The sequence below is a fragment of the Ruditapes philippinarum genome, unplaced genomic scaffold (genome assembly GCF_026571515.1).
Source record: "Ruditapes philippinarum isolate M1 unplaced genomic scaffold, ASM2657151v2 ctg1318_1_1_1_1, whole genome shotgun sequence".
Taxonomy (NCBI): domain Eukaryota; kingdom Metazoa; phylum Mollusca; class Bivalvia; order Venerida; family Veneridae; genus Ruditapes; species Ruditapes philippinarum.
In genome coordinates, this window is record NW_026859435.1 from 38,672 (window position 1) to 57,962 (window position 19,291).

Genomic DNA, 19,291 nt, shown 5'->3' on the forward strand with positions numbered 1-19,291 from the left:
CCGTAAATTACATACTGTATATGGTATTTGACATATCAAGAAGAACCCTAGAATATGTTGGTATAACTTTTGATCTAACTTTTTTATATGTACATGTACATTGTAATTTTGCTTAAGATAATTGTACTACAGTACATTTCAGAACATGGTAATTGGAAAAGGACTGTTAACCAATTAATAAATGAGCATTTAATTGCATGTGTTAAAAACAGGTGTTCCTTTATAAGCATCTTAGGTTAACGCCGATTTCCTAAAGGACAAGAATGGTGATATGTCCGTGGTCCGTACTCTCATACCCTGACAGGGTGGATGGACATAATTAAGCATAGAATATATACATGTCGAATTTCTTTTAGGACTTATTCGTCTCAGGTACATCTCTAAGAAAGACACGCGATTTACATGACAATCACAAAACGCTCGAATTTTAATAGCATACGTGTTAGGCTTTAAACAAATTCAGAATTCAGTCATTACGACACGCATGTCAGATGTTAAAAATGCCAGATTTCAAACATTATATTGGACTGAATTTTAATAACAAAAGCCCATTTGACTGTAATAAATGTTACGACTGTCGGAATATTTATTAACGTATACATGTGTAGTCCATTTTGAATCTTTATTACCTTTTTGAATGTCTCAAGCATTTTCTTTCACTTGTAATAATAATACAATAGATTTAAAACTATTTCGAAACGGAATTGGAACAGAATAGTAAACTGAATGCAAATTAAAAATTTTAACGTGTATTTTGGCGGCTCCTATAAAATTGCATATACACTAGTCACGTGATCATTTTGTTTACACAAGTCAGACATGTGTATTACTACAATCATGTCAAAACGTAATGTTTCTTCCATTTGTGAAAACCATACTTCATGATGTAATGTTATCTAACTTTTGAACGGTAAGTCATAATATGCTTATCACTGCTTTTCTTCTTCTTGGACAAATCACAAATGTTTATCACTGCCATGATACGGGTAGTAGCAACTCGTTTATGTAGGTTTTGAATTTCTCCCGAGAAACAAGTTCCGTCTAATTGTTGTCGACAATGTGTGTGCCAAACTATGGGGTCGTGTTTTGTGTATTATTAAAAATATATTGTCATTATGTTTACCCACGAACAAACTGAAAGCAACAAACCATGATCTAACTTCATCTCTAGTAAAGTTATATACTTAGGCATTTCTTTTATCATTAAATACCAAGCTTCCAGAAAAGATATTCGTCCCATTGTGTTATATAGTTGTTCCAGCCCTGCAAATACATAAAACATACACGTTTAAATGACTTTGATGTTAAAATACTAATCTGACAATATAACTTAATTATGTAAAACTAACTACAGTTAAACAATAATTTATTCTCCATTTTACAATTAAAAAATATATGGTGTCACTCAACTATCAAATAAAATAGTACATAAAGAACAAAATACTTACGTCCACTTTTTTACAAGTGTCGTCTTGAACCCATCCATCCAGGTCGTCTATAACTTGTGGAGGTCTAGCTTCGTGCAAGGCCTTACATGCAATACATGATATACAGCTTTTCCCAACCTTATATCTTCTTCTCCAGCTCAAATAACTATTATAAAGCGTTTCATTAACACTCACGCGCTTTATATGATTTGCAAGCGTCTGGACGTCTTTAAAATCAGAGACGCTTATATATGATCCTGGAATTGGAATATCTTTATTTATCGTACTCAGGTCCCAGTTAACAATGGGAATTTGTCCTCGGTGTAATGCCTGCCAGTATTTTTCAGAAACATAATCTTTACATTTAGAATTCTCAAATGATAGGTAGAATTTATATTGCCTAGTAACATTATCACAGGACGCATGCTTCATCCTATCGCCACATACATTATTATAACAATATCCAAACATTGTTATATCTAAATATTTACTCAATTCTTTGATAAATCTATAACGTCTATTTGTATCTTTACAATTACTTATCACACCAGTTACTTCCCTTGACTTTTCTTTATAATAATTTCTAGACCTTTCTACGACTGCTTCATTTTCATCTAAACTTGTTGCATATCCGTACGGTAAATGAAGTGTCGCATCTTTCCGGTACCATAACGTCCAATTAAAAATTCCGTTGAACACTCGGAGATTTCCGTACAGGTTTGGCGGAGGTTCCCGATTTGTAAGCATCCATATTTGGTCCGGTCTACGATAAGATGGAAACTGAATTATCGATTTAGTATTTATTTTCCAGATTTCTGTCCATAAATCAGTTAAGTGAAAATTAACCATATCAACTTGACTTATGTCCTCTTTATTGCTCGTCAGCTCACATTTCACAGGACACCGTTGCATACACGTGCTTTCGTATTTCATCTGGTTCTTATTATTGAACGGTAACCAGAATAAAACTTTATACTTTGTATTTACATTCCTTGGTTTTCTATTATGTAGCCCCTGTTCAATATATTTCACATACTCGGACCGGTCACTTTTCAAACTTACAGAATTCATATGAAATAATGTCAATACATGTACAAGTACTACCAACGATATAAGAAGTATTCCAAATTTTATAAATCTTTGTACAGAAATTCTCTTATATCCCATTTTTCGACCGATTTCCGTACACAAACTTTCTTGAAACTATTTTTCTTCCACACTAAAATAAAATATCGGAAATAAGCTTTTTTAGAATGGCCGAATATCGATATAATCGGATATTGTCCAGTTTAAATGATTAAAACTGTCGTTTTTCCTACGGCTATAAGGCTTTTATACCTAATCCGACGTTAAAGATTACGGGCACAAAGCGGGAATAATCGCGTGTGGATCATTTAAAAATTTTATTATGTATTAAGAATAAAAGATATTGTATATTTTCGCACACGACCATCATTTTCTGATAAACGGTACTTATCAATATATCAAGGATTGTCATCGGATTAGAAATTTAAAGAGAATCAATGAAAAAAACGTGTCAAATATTGTTGTTATTGTTTTTTGAGAAGCGAGCGGTTAACGGAAAATACTTTTTTGCGTTAAGCCTGCTCAGGGCGAATATTATACATAATAAAACTTATTATTTATCTTAGAAGCCATTGTAATGAAAAAGGTTAAAGCACGTCAAGTTTAGATAAGAGGACTTAATTAACATTTTAGAAATATTACTATAGCATTGTAATTACAACATTTTGAATGATATTTCTTCCTGTAACTAAGAGACTTAAAAACGGTTTTTCAAACTGTATAGAATGGCCGCAAAATACCCTAACTTAATAAAGTGTTACATGTTCTTGCTTACAGGATACATTTTTATCGTTTTATCAATATTTTAAATACTTTAAATACTTAAATGTTCTTTTTTAGATCAATCCGCTTTAAAGATACAATGTATACCATATAAACAAACCTCAGGTACAAGAAGTATCTTTCAAAAAAGATACTAGGCCGAACTAAAACTGGTAAACATGCAAAATTATGTTATTTCTAAGTTTTCAATACAAGAAGAAATGTTAGCAATGCTTGCATAATAATGACATAATAATCATTTCTTGTAGCTAAGAAAATATCCATTTGTAAACACTGAAATTAAATTATAGCATATTGATATTGATGATTTTTCAAAGTAGGACAACTTCTATTTTAGGTGTCCCATTAGCTTTTTTTACGTTTGACTTTATAAATTTTGTAATCATATACAAATTAATCTAAAAGTTAAAGAATTACACTCATTTCTGGACATTTTATTTTAGAATTATCCTTTACATTTTATTTCATATTGGCAAAACTATCCCTTACATTTTATCTTAGAGCAAATTAAAAAAAATTGAAATGGTCAGAACTATCCTTTATATTTTATTTTAAAATGGTTAGAACTGTCCTTTTTTATTTTCAAATGACCAATGAGATTCACCGACTTCAGTTGGTAATTTTAAAATGACCAATCAAAATTCTTGTCATATTCAGTCCTTCCATAAAGACAAACTTATAACAGACGGATTTCGTCCGGAAAAAAAAATATGCCGGTAGAATATCTGACATTTGTTCCAATTACCGGACAGTTCATAAAATCATAAAAGAAAAATAGATTTCAACGATTCAGTTGGCTTGGCAAATTGTGAGAAAAAAATCAACAACTTAGATTATCAAATATCTTACTGAAGTGTTAACAATTTGTATGTTAATGCATTTAAACTTTGTCTGAATGTCGAGATAATTAATTAATTATAATCAATCATCATGAGGAAAGAAAAGTTGTGTCTCTGCCCACAGCATAATTGTTGTAATCTTGTGACAAAACGGTGTGGATTTATATCATTATGTTCTAAATATAAGCAAATCTTAAAACTGCTTCAAAATATGTGTCTTTTTATCAGTTATGATTTTATTACGTTAAACGTTGTTGAGTTGTGATGTCACAAAATGTGCGTTTTATGTATAGGTACATGTAACAGTCTATGATATCTTGGGAATATACTATATATTCACAGCATTAAGATGGATTGTGGAAGCTTGTTTATTCACTTGAGTTTATATCTAATAGTGACACAATCAGGAGTAGCTAATGGTAAGCATATTCCGGCAGCAATTACACCGACGACGCCGACAACAACTTCAATAACAACAACAACAACAACAACAACAACAAAATCAACAACCACAGAAAAGATAAGTTGCGGTAAAAACAATATTGGAAATGTAAATAAATCGAACACAACCGATATTGGTGCTTTAGAACGCACAAAGAAGACTAGGGGTGGCATAGAGCAAGATGTAGTCAATGGTGTTGACAAGTCGGACCAAGTTACAAGTAATAGCAGCACATCTAGGAATACCACCAAAAGATATAGAGAACCATGGGAGCTGAACTACAGTATGAACTTTATTATTCCTAATCACGCTAAATTTCTTAAACGTACCAATCTTTTAACCTGGACAAAACTATTTATCAAATTTAAGGAAAATTATGACACAAGTATTGATTGAATAGCTATGAGCTGACGGCATGGCTGTGTCGGCTGATCTTGGTCGGCAACACGGATGTGCCGACTGACCTGGGTCTGCGCCGCGGATGTGCCGACTGACCTGGGTCTGCGCCACGGATGTGCCGACTGACCTAGGTCTGCACCGCGGATGTGCCGACTGACCTGGGTCTGCGCCGCGGATGTGCCGACTGACCTGGGTCTGCGCCGCGGATGTGCCGACTGACCTGGGTCTGCGCCGCGGATGTGCCGACTGACCTGGATCTGCGCCGCGGATGTGCCGACTGACCTGGGTCTGCGCCGCGGATGTGCCGACTGACCTGGGTCGCGCGCCGCGGATGTGCCGACTGACCTGGGTCTGCGCCGCGGATGTGCCGACTGACCTGGATCTGCGCCGCGGATGTGCCGACTGACTTGGGTCTGCGCCGCGGATGTGCCGACTGACCTGGATCTGCGCCGCGGATGTGCCGACTGACCTGGACCTGCGCCGCGGATGTGCCGACTGACCTGGGTCTGCGCCGCGGATGTGCCGACTGACCTGGATCTGCACCAGTCGCGTGGGAAGATTCTGTCACCGACAACAAACTAATTGTTAATTGTTATCAATCTATATGTTTTTTAAATGTGTTGGTATGTCAAAATAGTAGAGGACTAGTATTTACTCTTAACACAATTATATGGTAAAATTCTGAAAAAGGACGCCAATAATGTGATTTATTTGAACAATACATTTTGCAAGTGTACTGTATTAATTTCATTATCAAGATATAAGTTAAATTTAAACAATGATTAATGACACTGAAAATGTTGTAGGAGTGAGTAATATGTTAAATACGTTGTATACTTTAACCTGACAATGTTCGTGATCCACCTGTTTAAATTAATTAGTTTAATGTAAATTCACTGCAATTACATGTATATGTATGATATTGTGTTTTGACAAAAATTAATTCATTTATAAGTCTTCAAAATAAATACAAATGCATTCAAAAAATAATGACATTTCATGCCCGTCAGATTGGTTCGTTCAGTCAATACATGATTTGATTGGTTTTTGTAAAGGATAAAAGATGGACACGCCCTTTAGGGGTTATATTTAAAGTCACATTTATGGAATATAATATGACATACCATCCTGTGAAAACATATTATTACACGTTATACTATTTTTAGAAAAAGACATATGATATTGCGGTCCTCTTTGTTTTATTTCCTTCATCTTAACTGTAGATAATATGTTTGAGATATATCACTCAATATATATTTTTCAATTAATTTTCCTTTGTCCACTTTGTAAAAATTTATATACAAGATAAAGTTTTCTTTGGTTTTCATGATTACATATAACTATATAAATAAATCATTGTTCCAACTAGAAATGTATATTGTTTAGTGTTCTTTTGCTTTCCACCTTTATGAATTATTGTTTGTATGGATTCATGAACTATCTATTGGCAATAAAACTTTGTCAATGCTTTCAGACATTTGTCCCCCATCACTCTGCATTGCAAACGAAGAGCAAAGACCAAAAGGCACTGGTAAATATTTCATTCCTAACTATTGAAACAAGACTGTCTGTGCACTGTCTATGCGTTCTTTCAAGGAATTACTTCGAATGTGTTAAACGTAAAGGTACTGATTTTCAAGTACAGACTATTAAATATCATCTTTATGAATAGTGTATCATTATTCAACACCTTTGTTTAACTGTACAAGCCTCTCCGATTTATTTCCAGTTATCTTAAACAAAATGTACTTCCTGTGTCTATTGCAGGTGGTTCCGTGTTTTACAACGGTGATATTGTATTGGACAAGGAATTAGCAAAGGTTATTTATAGTAACATGACATCTGCACGATATAAGAGAGCAACTACTCGGAATCCTCGGACCTGGAGAAATGCGATTGTGCCATACATGTTTGCGAGTGACATAGGTAATGTCGTATTTTTTTAGATAAACTTTTATTTATTTTCGCCATTTGAAAACCATCTCAAACCAGAAAATGCCAGTAGTTTCATATTTTGGAACAATTTGCTATGGATACAGAAAAAGACCATTGCAGCAGGAAAAAAAACTGGTTCTTTTAATTGCAAAGAGTAAAAGTAATGACCCACATTTAAAGGACCTCGGTTTATTAAGTCTCACCCAAAAGTCAGGTAAGTATTATAAGTTAAATAAGGATTAGATCGTGTTTTTTTTTTCTTTTAGTCAGAACGTGTTACAATTGGACACGAGATTCCACTCCTTGACATTCTTATCATACTTGCTCTAAGATACTTTATGAGCAAGGGTCTTGCTGTTACTATGCCAAACAGATACCTTTAATGTTTATAAAAGTTGTCATACAAATGACATTTATACAGACGGTTTGTCGTCGGAAACATTCCGATGCTGCTAAATTAATGTGATGATATTCTACGATTCATAATGACATATTGCCGTTCTATGAGTATGAACTCAAAATAAAATATTCAAACTAGAAAAGAAGAATTGAATATTGTATGAATCTTCATCTTGTAGCGCCATTGTCAGCATCAGTAATTAGCCAGGCCATGAGAACTATAGAACGAGAGACGTGTATACGCTTTAAGAGGAGACATTTAAGAGACGAAGATTATATCAGATTTATAAGCGAACCTGGGTATATCTCACCTTATCTTTTGTTTTTTATTTGGCCTTTTTTAAAATTTAACAAAAAAAACAAAACAAATATTATGTATCGGAACAACATTCAATTTTGTGAGCCGCGTCACGACAAAACCAACATAATTGGTTTGCGACCAGCATGGATCCAGACCAGCCTGCGCATCCGCGCAGTCTGATCAGGATCCATGCTGTTCGCTTTCCAACTCTATTACAAGTAGAGAAACTGATAGCGAACAGCATGGGTCTTGATCAGACTGCTCGGATGCGCAGGCTGGTCTGGATCCATGCTGGTCGCAAACCCATTATGTTGGTTTTGTCGTGACACGGCTCATGTAAATCTTCACACACTAAAATATTTAAAAAAGCAATGTTCAAAGGCAGTTTTACAAGTTACAGCTCGATTGTGATAAAAGGTGGGAACATATTCAGACCACTGCACTACTGTTGATGCATTGGAAACATGGTCGTGACTCGAACCTACAATCACCGAGTTTTGAGTGAAACCTTAACTATCAGAACAAATCATTCCTTTAAAGAAAGATTATCAAGTAAACCCCTTCCACTTTTGTTTTATCACGTTAAGTTTTATTTCACTGGACAGGTATAATATTAATATGTATATTAAAATTCAGTTAAAGTGGACACGTAAAAAATATCTGATATCCACTCTTTAACGAATACCTTTCAAAAAATCAGAAGAATAATTCATTGTTTAATTATTCATATAATACTTTCCTATTTATTATAAATAAGTTTGATTTTGAAATTATTAATTGATATTGAAGTTTCATTTTGAAATTAGTAACTTGTAAAATGTAATTGTTTTGTACAGATGTTGGTCTGCAGTTGGTAGGGTAGGTGGTGAGCAGAAGGTTTCTATAGGACCGGAGTGTGAACGTCTGGGAATAGCCATACATGAAATATTGCACGCGCTGGGTTTCTGGCACGAGCAGGTAATGTATACGAAAGAACCATGTCATTTCATTTATGAAGGATAATGGTTTATCTAATAAGTTAGAGATTTAAGTCATAGATATCTAAAAAAGAGAAACTATGAATTCCCAAGGAAAGTCCAAAACGTAAAATTGATAATGTTGCAGGCTCGGTTTAATTGACCCAGTTCATTGAAGATACTGTCAAGTGAAAATTACCGGCCACGCCCCTAGCACCGGCTACATTTAAACATGAAAAAGGTGAATTTTTTTAATTTAGAAACATCCGCAGATGTGTTCATACGGCGACTATCTATAAGCTAAAGATATATAATGTAAAATGTGTATAAATGGAAACGGAGGGCGGTGTCCTATTCTATAAATCAATTATAATTGTGACTAGGGGTCGAAAAGTCATGTAAAAATGGGTCTAACAGTCAAGGGGTCTAGAAGTCATCTTAATATCCTAAGCAGTCGAGAAGTCAAGGGGTCTAAATGTCTTACTTGTTACCAGTCCATTTCAATCATTTACAGGCTCGACCCGACAGGGATGGATATATTCAAATTATAGAGGAAAACATTGATCCAAAATACATACCAGACTTTCAGCAGACGAACAAAATGCTCGTGACGTCACGAGGGTTCCCATACGACTATCAGAGTATAATGCATTATGGGAATAAGGCTTTCACAAAATATGGAGAAGACACAATACAGGTGAGTTATTACCCCAATATGGAGGTAAATCTCGCACCTATTTCATTTTAAAAACTTTAAGGAAAATTGCTGTATGTATTAAATGTAATTTACTTTTGCAACAAGATTTAAAATTAAGTCATTACTAATAAAATATCTTTATCTTATTTCTAAAGACAAGGATTGTACTCGAAGCGGCGTTGGGTTATTTTACTATCAACCAAACTCGCGCCAAGTTAACAAAGTATCTATCTGTCTATCTGTAAAATGTACGGATGTTTTACTTGTAAGGCCGCTATTCCATTTATACGTGATCAGTGGTCCGCGTCCGTGATCCGTGTCTGGTGCATGTTTGTGGGTATTATTCCATAGGTACGTTATTTTCTATACACTTTTAATTGAAGTATAGCGAACAGAGGATAATTATTTGTAGAATTTCATTCTAATACCAAAAACAGTTGTAACATCAAAGAATTAGGTAACAAACATTGAATATCAGTTAGGTTTTCAAATAACATCTCTTTAGCAACCGATGACCAGATGTTGTTTTTTTTAATCTGTCATTGCTGCATCATAAACTTATATGTTCTCCTACACTATTTTGGTGACTTCTTTAGTATTTTCTTTCGAAATCGATAAAGTATTTAATTTCGTTCGAGGCATTTTGTAGGGATGAGACATGTCAGTGACTGTCCGCGTCCGTAAAAAATCGCTCATCCTGCGAAATGTCGCGGATGCCGTCGCGGAAGCGGATGGTAAACGGACAAAAGGAATAGATTCAACGTATTCTTTGATTAGCGAATCGGTAACGGATGCGGATGACGGACGCGGACCACTGATCACGTATAAATGGAATAGCGGCCTAATACTATTATTTACTTGTCACGTGTCATTTCAGGTATAGGAAACAAAAAAAAAAAAAAAAAAAAAAAAAAAAAAAAAAAAAAAAAAAAAAAAAAAAAAAAAAAAAAAAAAAAAAAAAAAAAAAAAAAAAAAAAAAAAAAAAAAAAAAAAAAAAAAAAAAAAAAAAAAAAAAAAAAAAAAAAAAAAAAAAAAAAAAAAAAAAAAAAAAAAAAAAAAAAAAAAAAAAAAAAAAAAAAAAAAAAAAAAAAAAAAAAGGCATCGGGAAAACATTAAAGATGACCATAGGACAACGTGTAGCTCTCAGTAATATAGACATTGCTCAACTCAGAGACATGTACAACTGTTTCAATAAGGAGACTTTCAATACATGTATGTCATCAACAAAACGCAAAATACGATGTGGTTTTAAATATGCACAAAACGTTAAGTAGAATTTGTGGAGAGGTGTTGTTTCTAATGAAAATTGTAACTACGTTTGTTACAATATAGAATAGTTTAAATAGGAAAGAAAAGATATACTATGCTCATCTTTGAGTAAAATATTTAAATCGAAGGAATATCAAAACCTATGAAATTCTTACTGAATATGTCTAATTTAAATAAAAAATGTGAAAAATAAACTATATTGGAAGTCACATTCTCTAATACAGGACAAGTAAAGTTGTTCTTTTCTTTAAAAAAAACTGCCAGTTTTTTTAACGACACTATATATTCATATTGTGACGACCTATGTGTGTAGATTTTTAAACATGACACATTAACTTTGTGTGAAGTCAAAACATGTTTATTTCATATTTACAAAGAGACTGTGTAGCAATTATCAATATTATCAATATGGAATATCTTTAAGCGTCTAGGCTGCGGAATGGGAAAGACTATTACGCGGTCCATCTGCATTTTTTCTCTAAGTGTGATACATAACAGTTATATCATAAATCTATCTATGTTCTTAGTTTAATTAAGATGAAACTTTTAACTGTGCAGCAGATTCAATTTATGACTTGACAAAGTTTCTTCTATTTCAGATTGTCCAAAAGACTGGATTAAACTCGGCAGAAAGTGTTACAAATTTGAAGATAAACAGGCTGAAACTTTTGCTGGGGCAGTAACAAAATGTGATGAAATGAAATCAAAACTAGTTCTTCCACAAGACGGTACAGAAGAATTCAATGTAAAACAGTATATCAAGAGAGCTTACCCAAACATAAAAGGTATTTGAAAAATCTCACAGTTACTTCCCTTTATTCATTGTGGACATCTGTAAAAGTACGATAGCCAGACCACACGGATATGGAGTGTGGTCTGGCTCTATACTGGTTGCTTAAGCTTATGACTTTCAATTCCAGCAGTTTTAAAGGCACATTATGTCTCTTCTTATTCTTAAGGGATGTTAAAACGTGTTTAATAATGTTTTGGTTAAATTTGTTTTTGTTTTTTGTAATCAATGCATACATTATCATCTCGATATAACGGAGGACACATGCTTAGTGATATAAGGTATTCGCTATCTACCCAAGGACGCTGGGTCCGAACCCAACTTGGGTCATCGTCACGATGTTTATTGTAATCACGTAAACAATACAGCTTCTTTATATAACTTATAAAAAAAGATCAAGTTAATCAAAAAAACTGTTTCTTTCTAGTATGGCGCACGGGTGAGCGTATTGTGAACGGGTCTTTTGTCTGGTATTCCGGGGAAGTCGGTGGCAAAATAAATTATACAAACTGGAATGACAGCTATCCTGCAACATATAGCTCGTTTGCATTGCTGAATGGCACGAGAAAACGGCGGTCACATCGACAAGGGGTGTGGATCGATGCGTTTCACGCATGCCCTTATATATGTGAGCAGAGAGCCAAACGTATGTGAATAGGAGGAATAATTATGCTATTTTTCAATGGACTGGTCCATGTTTCAATGTTGATAAAAACATCATTTTAGTGAAAATTTGAAAATTAAGTACGGACAGAATACTGAACATCATGGTATGCACTTGCCGCCCCACAATAACAATGCAACACTACATAAACAAAATGATACATGGTTTATCATTTAAATATTAGGTTGGTACAACCGTGGCCTGTTGGTTAAGGTCGTTGACTTCATACCACATGCCCATCACTGCGGTGAGTGTTCGAATCCCGACAAGGACTTTGGATTCTTTCATGTGAGGAAGCTATCCAGTTAGTTTACGGAATGTCGGTGGTTCTGCTCGGAAGAGCATCTCAGGTCGTCCCCCTACCAGAAAAGCTGTAAAGTCGCCATATGACCAATACTGTGTTTGCGCGACGTTAAAACCTAACCAAAAAAAAAGAGAGAAAAATAACTAGTTGTTGTTTGGTACTGATATATTTTGTGAAATATAATTTATGATAAACATCCGTGCGCACGATCCATGCATTTTATGGTACATGTAATTTTCAGTAATAAATTTTGTGGAAGTCATTATTGAAGCATTAAGTAATTTCCTTATTCTATAAACAGAAACATCAAACCAATTTTTAAAGCCACTCTCCTAATATCAACAATAAATGCTGTATAATTATGTTAACATTCCATTCAACAGATAAATGTATCCCAGGAAACTTTAATGATGGACGGGATTACCGAGGAACACTTGACCACACTATAGATGGGTACACGTGCCAGAAATGGTCTGCGCAGTATCCCTGGTCACATAGTCTTCTATCGTTCCCGGACAATGGTACAGAAAATAATCAGGACGGTTTAGGTAAGGAACAGTCAAATTAAGAATAAGCTTGTCATAATTATAGTCGTCCGGGGTCCGTCTAGATAATATCGATGGCACTGGATCGTTTGCTATCGCAATAAGTTAAAGTTTGATTACTCGTATTAGAAAAGAAGTATTGCTAGCGTATATAAAGGATTTGGTTCAAAGTGCACGTAGTGATATGCTTGTTACCGGCGCGGGTTCGACTCCCGTGTAGTCAGATTATGTGAAGTCTTTGTTCTAAAGATGAACGCAGTGAGGCACGACCGGATACTAGTAAACACAAGACGATAACACTAGTATGGTCCACAGATACTTATGACCCCATTCCAAGTATAACAGTAGTTTACATGTTGAAATATGATTTCTTTTACAAACTTGTTCAAAAAAGTAGGTTTTAATGGTCAGTACAGGTAGTGTTTGGGTCAAGATTGGCGTATTTGAAATTTGTAAGGTGTTAAAAGATGATAACTTGGTTGAGATAGAAGTCAAAAGTTCGATCCACGCTCCATGTGCCTTCTATGGGGCCTATGTGGTCATTACCTACATACATTTCATGGTTTAAATATATTTTCAAAACTGGATGACATAATTAAGCTACCTTAGTTTAATGGTAACACGGTTACGCCGGTAACATATAAAACATGTTATGATATATGCCACAAGCTAAATTATTTTTTTTTGTAATCACTTTGTTGATTGTCATTTTCGATGTATGACCATGAATCCAATGTACATGTTTGTTTTTGCGTTCGTGTACCGCATGATTGAATTATATAAATGATTTGTCTGTTGAGATAGTTTTATGTTACATTTATTGCCACTGCGAATTTGATGAGATATATATTTTTGTTAAATGCATTTTTGACTATTTTTCCATTATGACATCAAATCATATGTACTATTTATTTATGTATATGTATAATGATTATGTACTTATTGTACAAGTCTTGAATAAACTGTTTGTTCTGTTCTGTAGAGTTGAATTCACAAAAATTAAGCATGGTCTAATGCAAAGATTATTTTGTACGCATCCGCTTATTCATTTAAACTTTGATAACATCATGCCCAGAATGTCAGTGAATTTATTCAACTGTGAATTTAAAACGGTAGATGTGCATATTGTTGTGAAAAGATATTTTAACTATATTTAGGTCTATATTTTCTTCAACCGTAAGTGATTAACCGCAAAGAAATCTGCAATAAACCGTCAGATATATTATGTACATGTATGCTAAAGCTAACACGGAGTAGGTCTGCATGTATTTGAATACAAGAGCTCTATATAACGCGTAATACTAGTATTAAATTGCTCGCAACTTTACGGACTTAATACAGACCTAAATATTCCAATTATAATAATATTGTTGATACATAATAATGCTTAGTCTTTTATTTCCATACAGGAAATCATAACTTCTGCAGAAATCCCTCCGGTGACCGGAAGGATAGACCCTGGTGTTACACCACTAAGAGTAATTATAAATGGCAATATTGTGATGTTAGCATATGCTCGAAGAAAGAAAGCAGCACTGTGTTAAATCATGTCAACAGTCAAGATGGTAACTTAACAACGGATCGAAACACTTACAAGACCTTTTCTGGAAATCCAAATAATGGAAGAACACTTGAGAAAAGCCGTGGTGGTGGTAAAACAATAAGAAACATTCTATTTAGAAAACATAATCCTGCAGTGAAGATAAACAAAGCTAGAAATTCACGAAACCCGTCCTTCCGAAGAGGGAAATCGTCTTACAGACAGAAGAATTCAAGAAGCGCGCAAAAATATTATAAACGTTACAGTTCAAATGCTGATAGAAGGAAGTCAAATAGAAGACGTCAACGTAATACAATTAAACGAAGATTGAAAATAAATAAACACTAATTAAAGACAATAATATGTGAGCTTTTCAAAACAGCACACGACTTAGCCATTACCACGCCAAATATCTAAAATGAACCCGGCTATCTTAACCATTATTCAGGTTGTTAGGAAAAATTTTAAATATGTACTGACTGCATAACAAGGCATGCCATGATTAGTCGGCCATTTTGCTCCTGGTCTGCACAGGTCGCAGCAGTATTACAGGCTATGTATTTATTTCGAATCGACAAGGAAGATAACTGTACTTGTTACAATTTTGGACGAACTATCTTTTACATTATTAAAATATATATGCATGTAAAAATGTCTTGGTGTTTTCATTGTTTTTAATTATTTACATGAGCAATTATCGCGTATGAGTTGTAACAAAATATGACAGGAACTTGACGAAATAAGGACGGATTGACGCACGAACGGACGGGCTCGGAGTGGCACGTAAGGGTCTCCTATTAGAAAGAACATACCATCAAAAGTATAGTTTAAAATAGCACCTCTTTGACAACTTATTTTTTTATGTAAAATAATTAACAAGTTGGATTTAACAATGTATTGTATATAGTAAAACAATAAACAATCTAATTCTAATACACGCTATCATACATTTAATTTATATCTATTATATATATATACACAGATCAAATACATGTATATAAAAGTAAATCAAATTTGAGTTATACAACAATGCTTAAATTGAATTGACAAATGCATCTTTGCTGCACAAACGCTCTTCTACTATAATAACATTATGAGTTAAGTTAATTGGGCCTTTTTATATTTTTGTCTCACAGACTAGAATGTTTGGCATGTACTTTATGTCAATTGAACACATAAAATCTGTTAGTATAAGTAAGAGTTTTGTTGGTCTTTTGACTAGCCTGTAAAAAATTGCAAAAATAAATGCATTTTCCCCTCAAAAAAACATGTCAGTAAAAATTCAAGTGTTGCTTTTATGTGACTCATTTTTATAATATACAAGTTAATGTAACTTAATTTCATATTTCACTAATTTTGATAGTTCACCACTAAAAACACTAACCCTGGTCCTGCCAAAGGGTGTAAAACCAAGGACTAAGATCAATATATATGGCCTAATGATTCAGTGCAGAAGGCACTTGTGATTTAAAGAACTGAAAATTAACTTGAACATAAAACATATCGGGGTACATGAGAGACAAAAATTCATTAAAAGTATGTACATGTACTGTACTTAACAGTGTCTAATTTTACGGATTAACAAAATGAACAAAATGTCGTGGTAACTTTAAAAACAGATCATATATGTTTGGAACAAAGTTCAGCAAATAAAGTTGCGTACTGATTTATGCATGCAAATTGTTTTGAAATGAATCGTTAGTTACAATGCATAAAGCATGCACATTGCATCGTGTAAGATTCAACACATTCCTGAACCATTCAATAAGACAGTGTTACAAATGAAATTGTCTGCTTCTGTTTCTTGTCGGTTGTCGCATAATTATATCTTCTATGGTGCTTGGCAGCATGCCCTCTACCAACGGAAGTACTTCTGGTGCGCGCTGTCCTCTGCTGCTGGCAGTTGGCGACGCTGGCACTCCAAAATTTGGCGGGAGATTTCTCTGTGGTAGGCAATCGTACCCATTTTCGAAAGTAAATATCGCAATATCACCATTACCTCTAGCGATTGCAAGTTTCTGACTGTCTGAGTGGAATGATATTAGCTTTGAACTCGAGGACTTATTTCTCGGGATTTTGATAATTTCCACAAGATTACAATGCTGATCTATCACGTGTATGTTTGAGAACTCTCCATTGAGAATTAGGATGTTTCCTTTATTGTCTAGCGTCATGTCTAGTGGATTTATCAAAGGAAAGTTTGGCGTTCCACGGTACTCTCCAAGCGCCTGACCGTTATCATCAAAAACACCTACGAAATTCAATTTCCAATCAAGAACTATAATGTTTCGTCCGAACACCTCTACACCTTTTATATATTTCAGAAAGTTAAAGCTAGGGGTATGGGTAATGGAAAGTAAAATTTGCCCTGTGAATGTGAACATATTTACAACCGGTGCACCATAATTTTGAGCAACTTCGGCACCAAGTAAAGTCTGTACTCTTGGTCCACGAGAAACACACGAGTATTGTTGTTTAAATGTAAGCTTTCGGATAATTTTCGGAGTTTGACTTAAATCAATACTGATAATCATAATAACTCTACTTTTTGGGCTAGTTACTGCATATCTTGATTCACCCTGACATTCCTCAAGAAAAGCTACATCATGTATATCCGTACCTCCAAAGCACATTTCTGTTATCAACTGGCCATTAGGAAAGAAAAATTTAATTTTCATATTTGCTTTGTCTGCTAAACATATTCTATCGTGATTCCATGTCAAACCAACAGCTAAAGGTTCCCGTCGATCGTGTTGCCTTCGAATTGGAAATGAGTGCCACAACTGCAACTTGTTATCAGGCAGTTGATTAACTGGTGAATGTGGGATGTCATAATATCCAGGGACTTCAACTGTGTGTCTTTCATCAGAATGTGGTTGTTCCAGCCCCATAGCTTGCCAATAAGGTGGAGGAGATTCTTCTTGTTCAACAGGAGGGGCAGTAGGAAGGCGTACTTCATCACCTGCTGTACCACATGCACCTCTCTCCTTATCATCAAAATGCTCGTTTTCATCTGCAATACCCTCCGCTAGATTATTTCCCCGTTCATCATCTTGTTCACAATTTTCATTATTGTCATTTACACAAGTTACAATATCATCATATCGTCCAGCTACGTTATTATCTTGTCCTTGTGTAACTTCAGATTCACTGTGATTATCCGATTCAGTCTCGTGATATTCTTCGGGTGTATATTCTTGAAACTCGCCGAAACTGAGGTTTTTGACAGTATTTATTGATTCTTCATCTAAAACTAAGTAAGGGACACGAAACTGGTATAGAATATCATTTCTCATGTCTATATTTTTATCAATCTCCTCTCCTATGTCGTCAAAATTGGATTCGTTCTCAGCACTATTCGTGCTGTCTAATATTTCGTCTACTCTCCGTTTCTCACTTTCAATATTCGTTACAAAATCCGCAAAGAAACTTCCAGATATTGAGTATTCGGAGTCAATCTTGTCAAGCAACTCGGTTTCTTTTTCTACCAGTAGTTTACGAAAACTTTCAAACATGTCAGTTACTCTTTCTTTAGCCGTCTGCTTTCTTGTTTCAAAGCTCTCTTGTTCGGTTTTAAACACCTCTTCTTGTTCGATGAGCAAATTCTTTAAACCGTTCAGCTTTTGCCTTTCAGATTCTGCAATTGCTCTACCCGGGTCATATTCGTCCCCATTCGTATTTCCTTCGTCATTTACGCTTTCTTTTTGACCATCGTCCTCTACTTCCGGTTCCTCCACTGCACTTTCACTGTTGACCCTTCGTCTTGATCTGTGTGTAGATCTCGGTCTCTCTTGGACGCACTCCATTTTGAATCGAGTTTTAAATTTTTAAACATTTCATTTTAACACAAAAAGTTTACAACTAACATAATCATCGTAATTCAGTTGTAATTCAGTCATTTTCACAAGTGTAAATGCCTAACAATCACCTATTAATGATGGCATTATTTTCACTCTTGTTCCGTAATCCGAGGTGTATATTGTTTCATAAACTCCAGTTTTCAGTGATGCATTTGAATTACGCAGCACGATATGCATAAAATATGTCAAACACGCGGCCATTTAATCTGCAGGTATTCTGTGTAGTTGTAATATCGTTTGTTTACCTGTAGCGTTTAACTCTCACTATGTCAAATCGATATATGTTTGTGATAAGTTACTGATAACCTCAACTCCTTGTGAATAAGAAGAATGTATCTAAATAAACAAACTACATTTTCATTTACACAAATAATCAAAGTTCATGACCTTTTAAGCAGGTAAAACACAGGTACTGAATACCGTGCGTAGCTTGTCGCGGACTCCGATATATATAAAACCACAGATCGATATTTCGTTGATCCTGACTATACTTGGATCACCTGAGCTTGATATTCAATAATATGATAACAATAAATGAGAGATACAGTAGCACAGATAAGAAATGATGTCAAATGTATACTTCTAATCTATATATGTGATAAATAATGTGTATTTATCATATAATAGGTATATTATACAGAGTGTATTTACATGTATATCTTATTTGTTTGACTGTTATTCTATTTCATCGACAAGTTTCAAACTCCTGTGCTTGAATGTCTTTGATAACGGATGAACATCGCATTTGTGCTTAAAATCCTGTGTGTTGTAATTGAAGTTGTATACCACACTTATATATACAAATATACAGTTTTCAAACATCGAAGAATATGTAAAATATGTACTGCAAATATTTGTTCATATTATATGTAATCATTAAAATATGCATTCATTTCTTATTGAAAAAAATTGACTTAGTCTTTATAGAAAATATTTTTATTACCTCCCTTTATTTACATGAAATGTTAAATTCGGTATGATGCTTTTTGGAACTAACAAAATTTTAAATCTTTAAAGATCCTGTAACTCTTTTTTATGGTTTTATATCATAAACA

At 34.3% G+C, this 19,291-nt stretch overlaps 2 protein-coding genes across 2 annotated transcripts; one reads left to right on the forward strand and one right to left on the reverse strand.

Annotated features, from left to right (window-relative positions):
* Positions 1-645: 645 nt before the first annotated feature.
* LOC132756514 (alpha-(1,3)-fucosyltransferase 7-like) lies at positions 646-2,788 on the reverse strand. The gene is made up of 2 exons (XM_060747605.1): positions 1,449-2,788; positions 646-1,263 (listed from the first exon to the last, which is right to left on the reverse strand). The coding sequence occupies exons 1-2, from the start codon at positions 2,592-2,594 to the stop codon at positions 1,204-1,206; spliced, it is 1,206 nt and encodes a 401-aa protein (XP_060603588.1). The 5' UTR covers positions 2,595-2,788; the 3' UTR covers positions 646-1,203.
* Positions 2,789-4,420: 1,632 nt separating this feature from the next.
* Positions 4,421-15,354, forward strand: LOC132756508 (uncharacterized). Its single transcript, XM_060747589.1, has 11 exons — positions 4,421-4,860; positions 6,451-6,507; positions 6,744-6,902; positions 7,490-7,610; positions 8,448-8,568; positions 9,082-9,268; positions 10,363-10,476; positions 11,133-11,318; positions 11,751-11,969; positions 12,675-12,839; positions 14,246-15,354. Exons 1-11 carry the CDS (start codon positions 4,485-4,487, stop codon positions 14,722-14,724), a joined length of 2,184 nt encoding a protein of 727 aa, XP_060603572.1. The 5' UTR covers positions 4,421-4,484; the 3' UTR covers positions 14,725-15,354.
* The last annotated feature ends 3,937 nt before the right edge of the window (positions 15,355-19,291 follow it).

Bases quoted from the DNA above. Each gene is read 5' to 3' on its own strand.
- LOC132756508 (XM_060747589.1), top strand. From the start codon at position 4,485: ATGGATTGTGGAAGCTTGTTTATTCACTTGAGTTTATATCTAATAGTG. The intron at 8,569-9,081 runs GTAATGTATACG...AATCATTTACAG, and splicing joins TGGGTTTCTGGCACGAGCAG to GCTCGACCCGACAGGGATGG. The intron at 9,269-10,362 runs GTTATTACCCCA...AAAAAAAAAAAG, and splicing joins AGAAGACACAATACAGGTGA to GCATCGGGAAAACATTAAAG.
- LOC132756514 (XM_060747605.1), bottom strand. From the start codon at position 2,594: ATGGGATATAAGAGAATTTCTGTACAAAGATTTATAAAATTTGGAATA. The intron at 1,264-1,448 runs GTAAGTATTTTG...ATGTATTTGCAG, and splicing joins ACACTTGTAAAAAAGTGGAC to GGCTGGAACAACTATATAAC.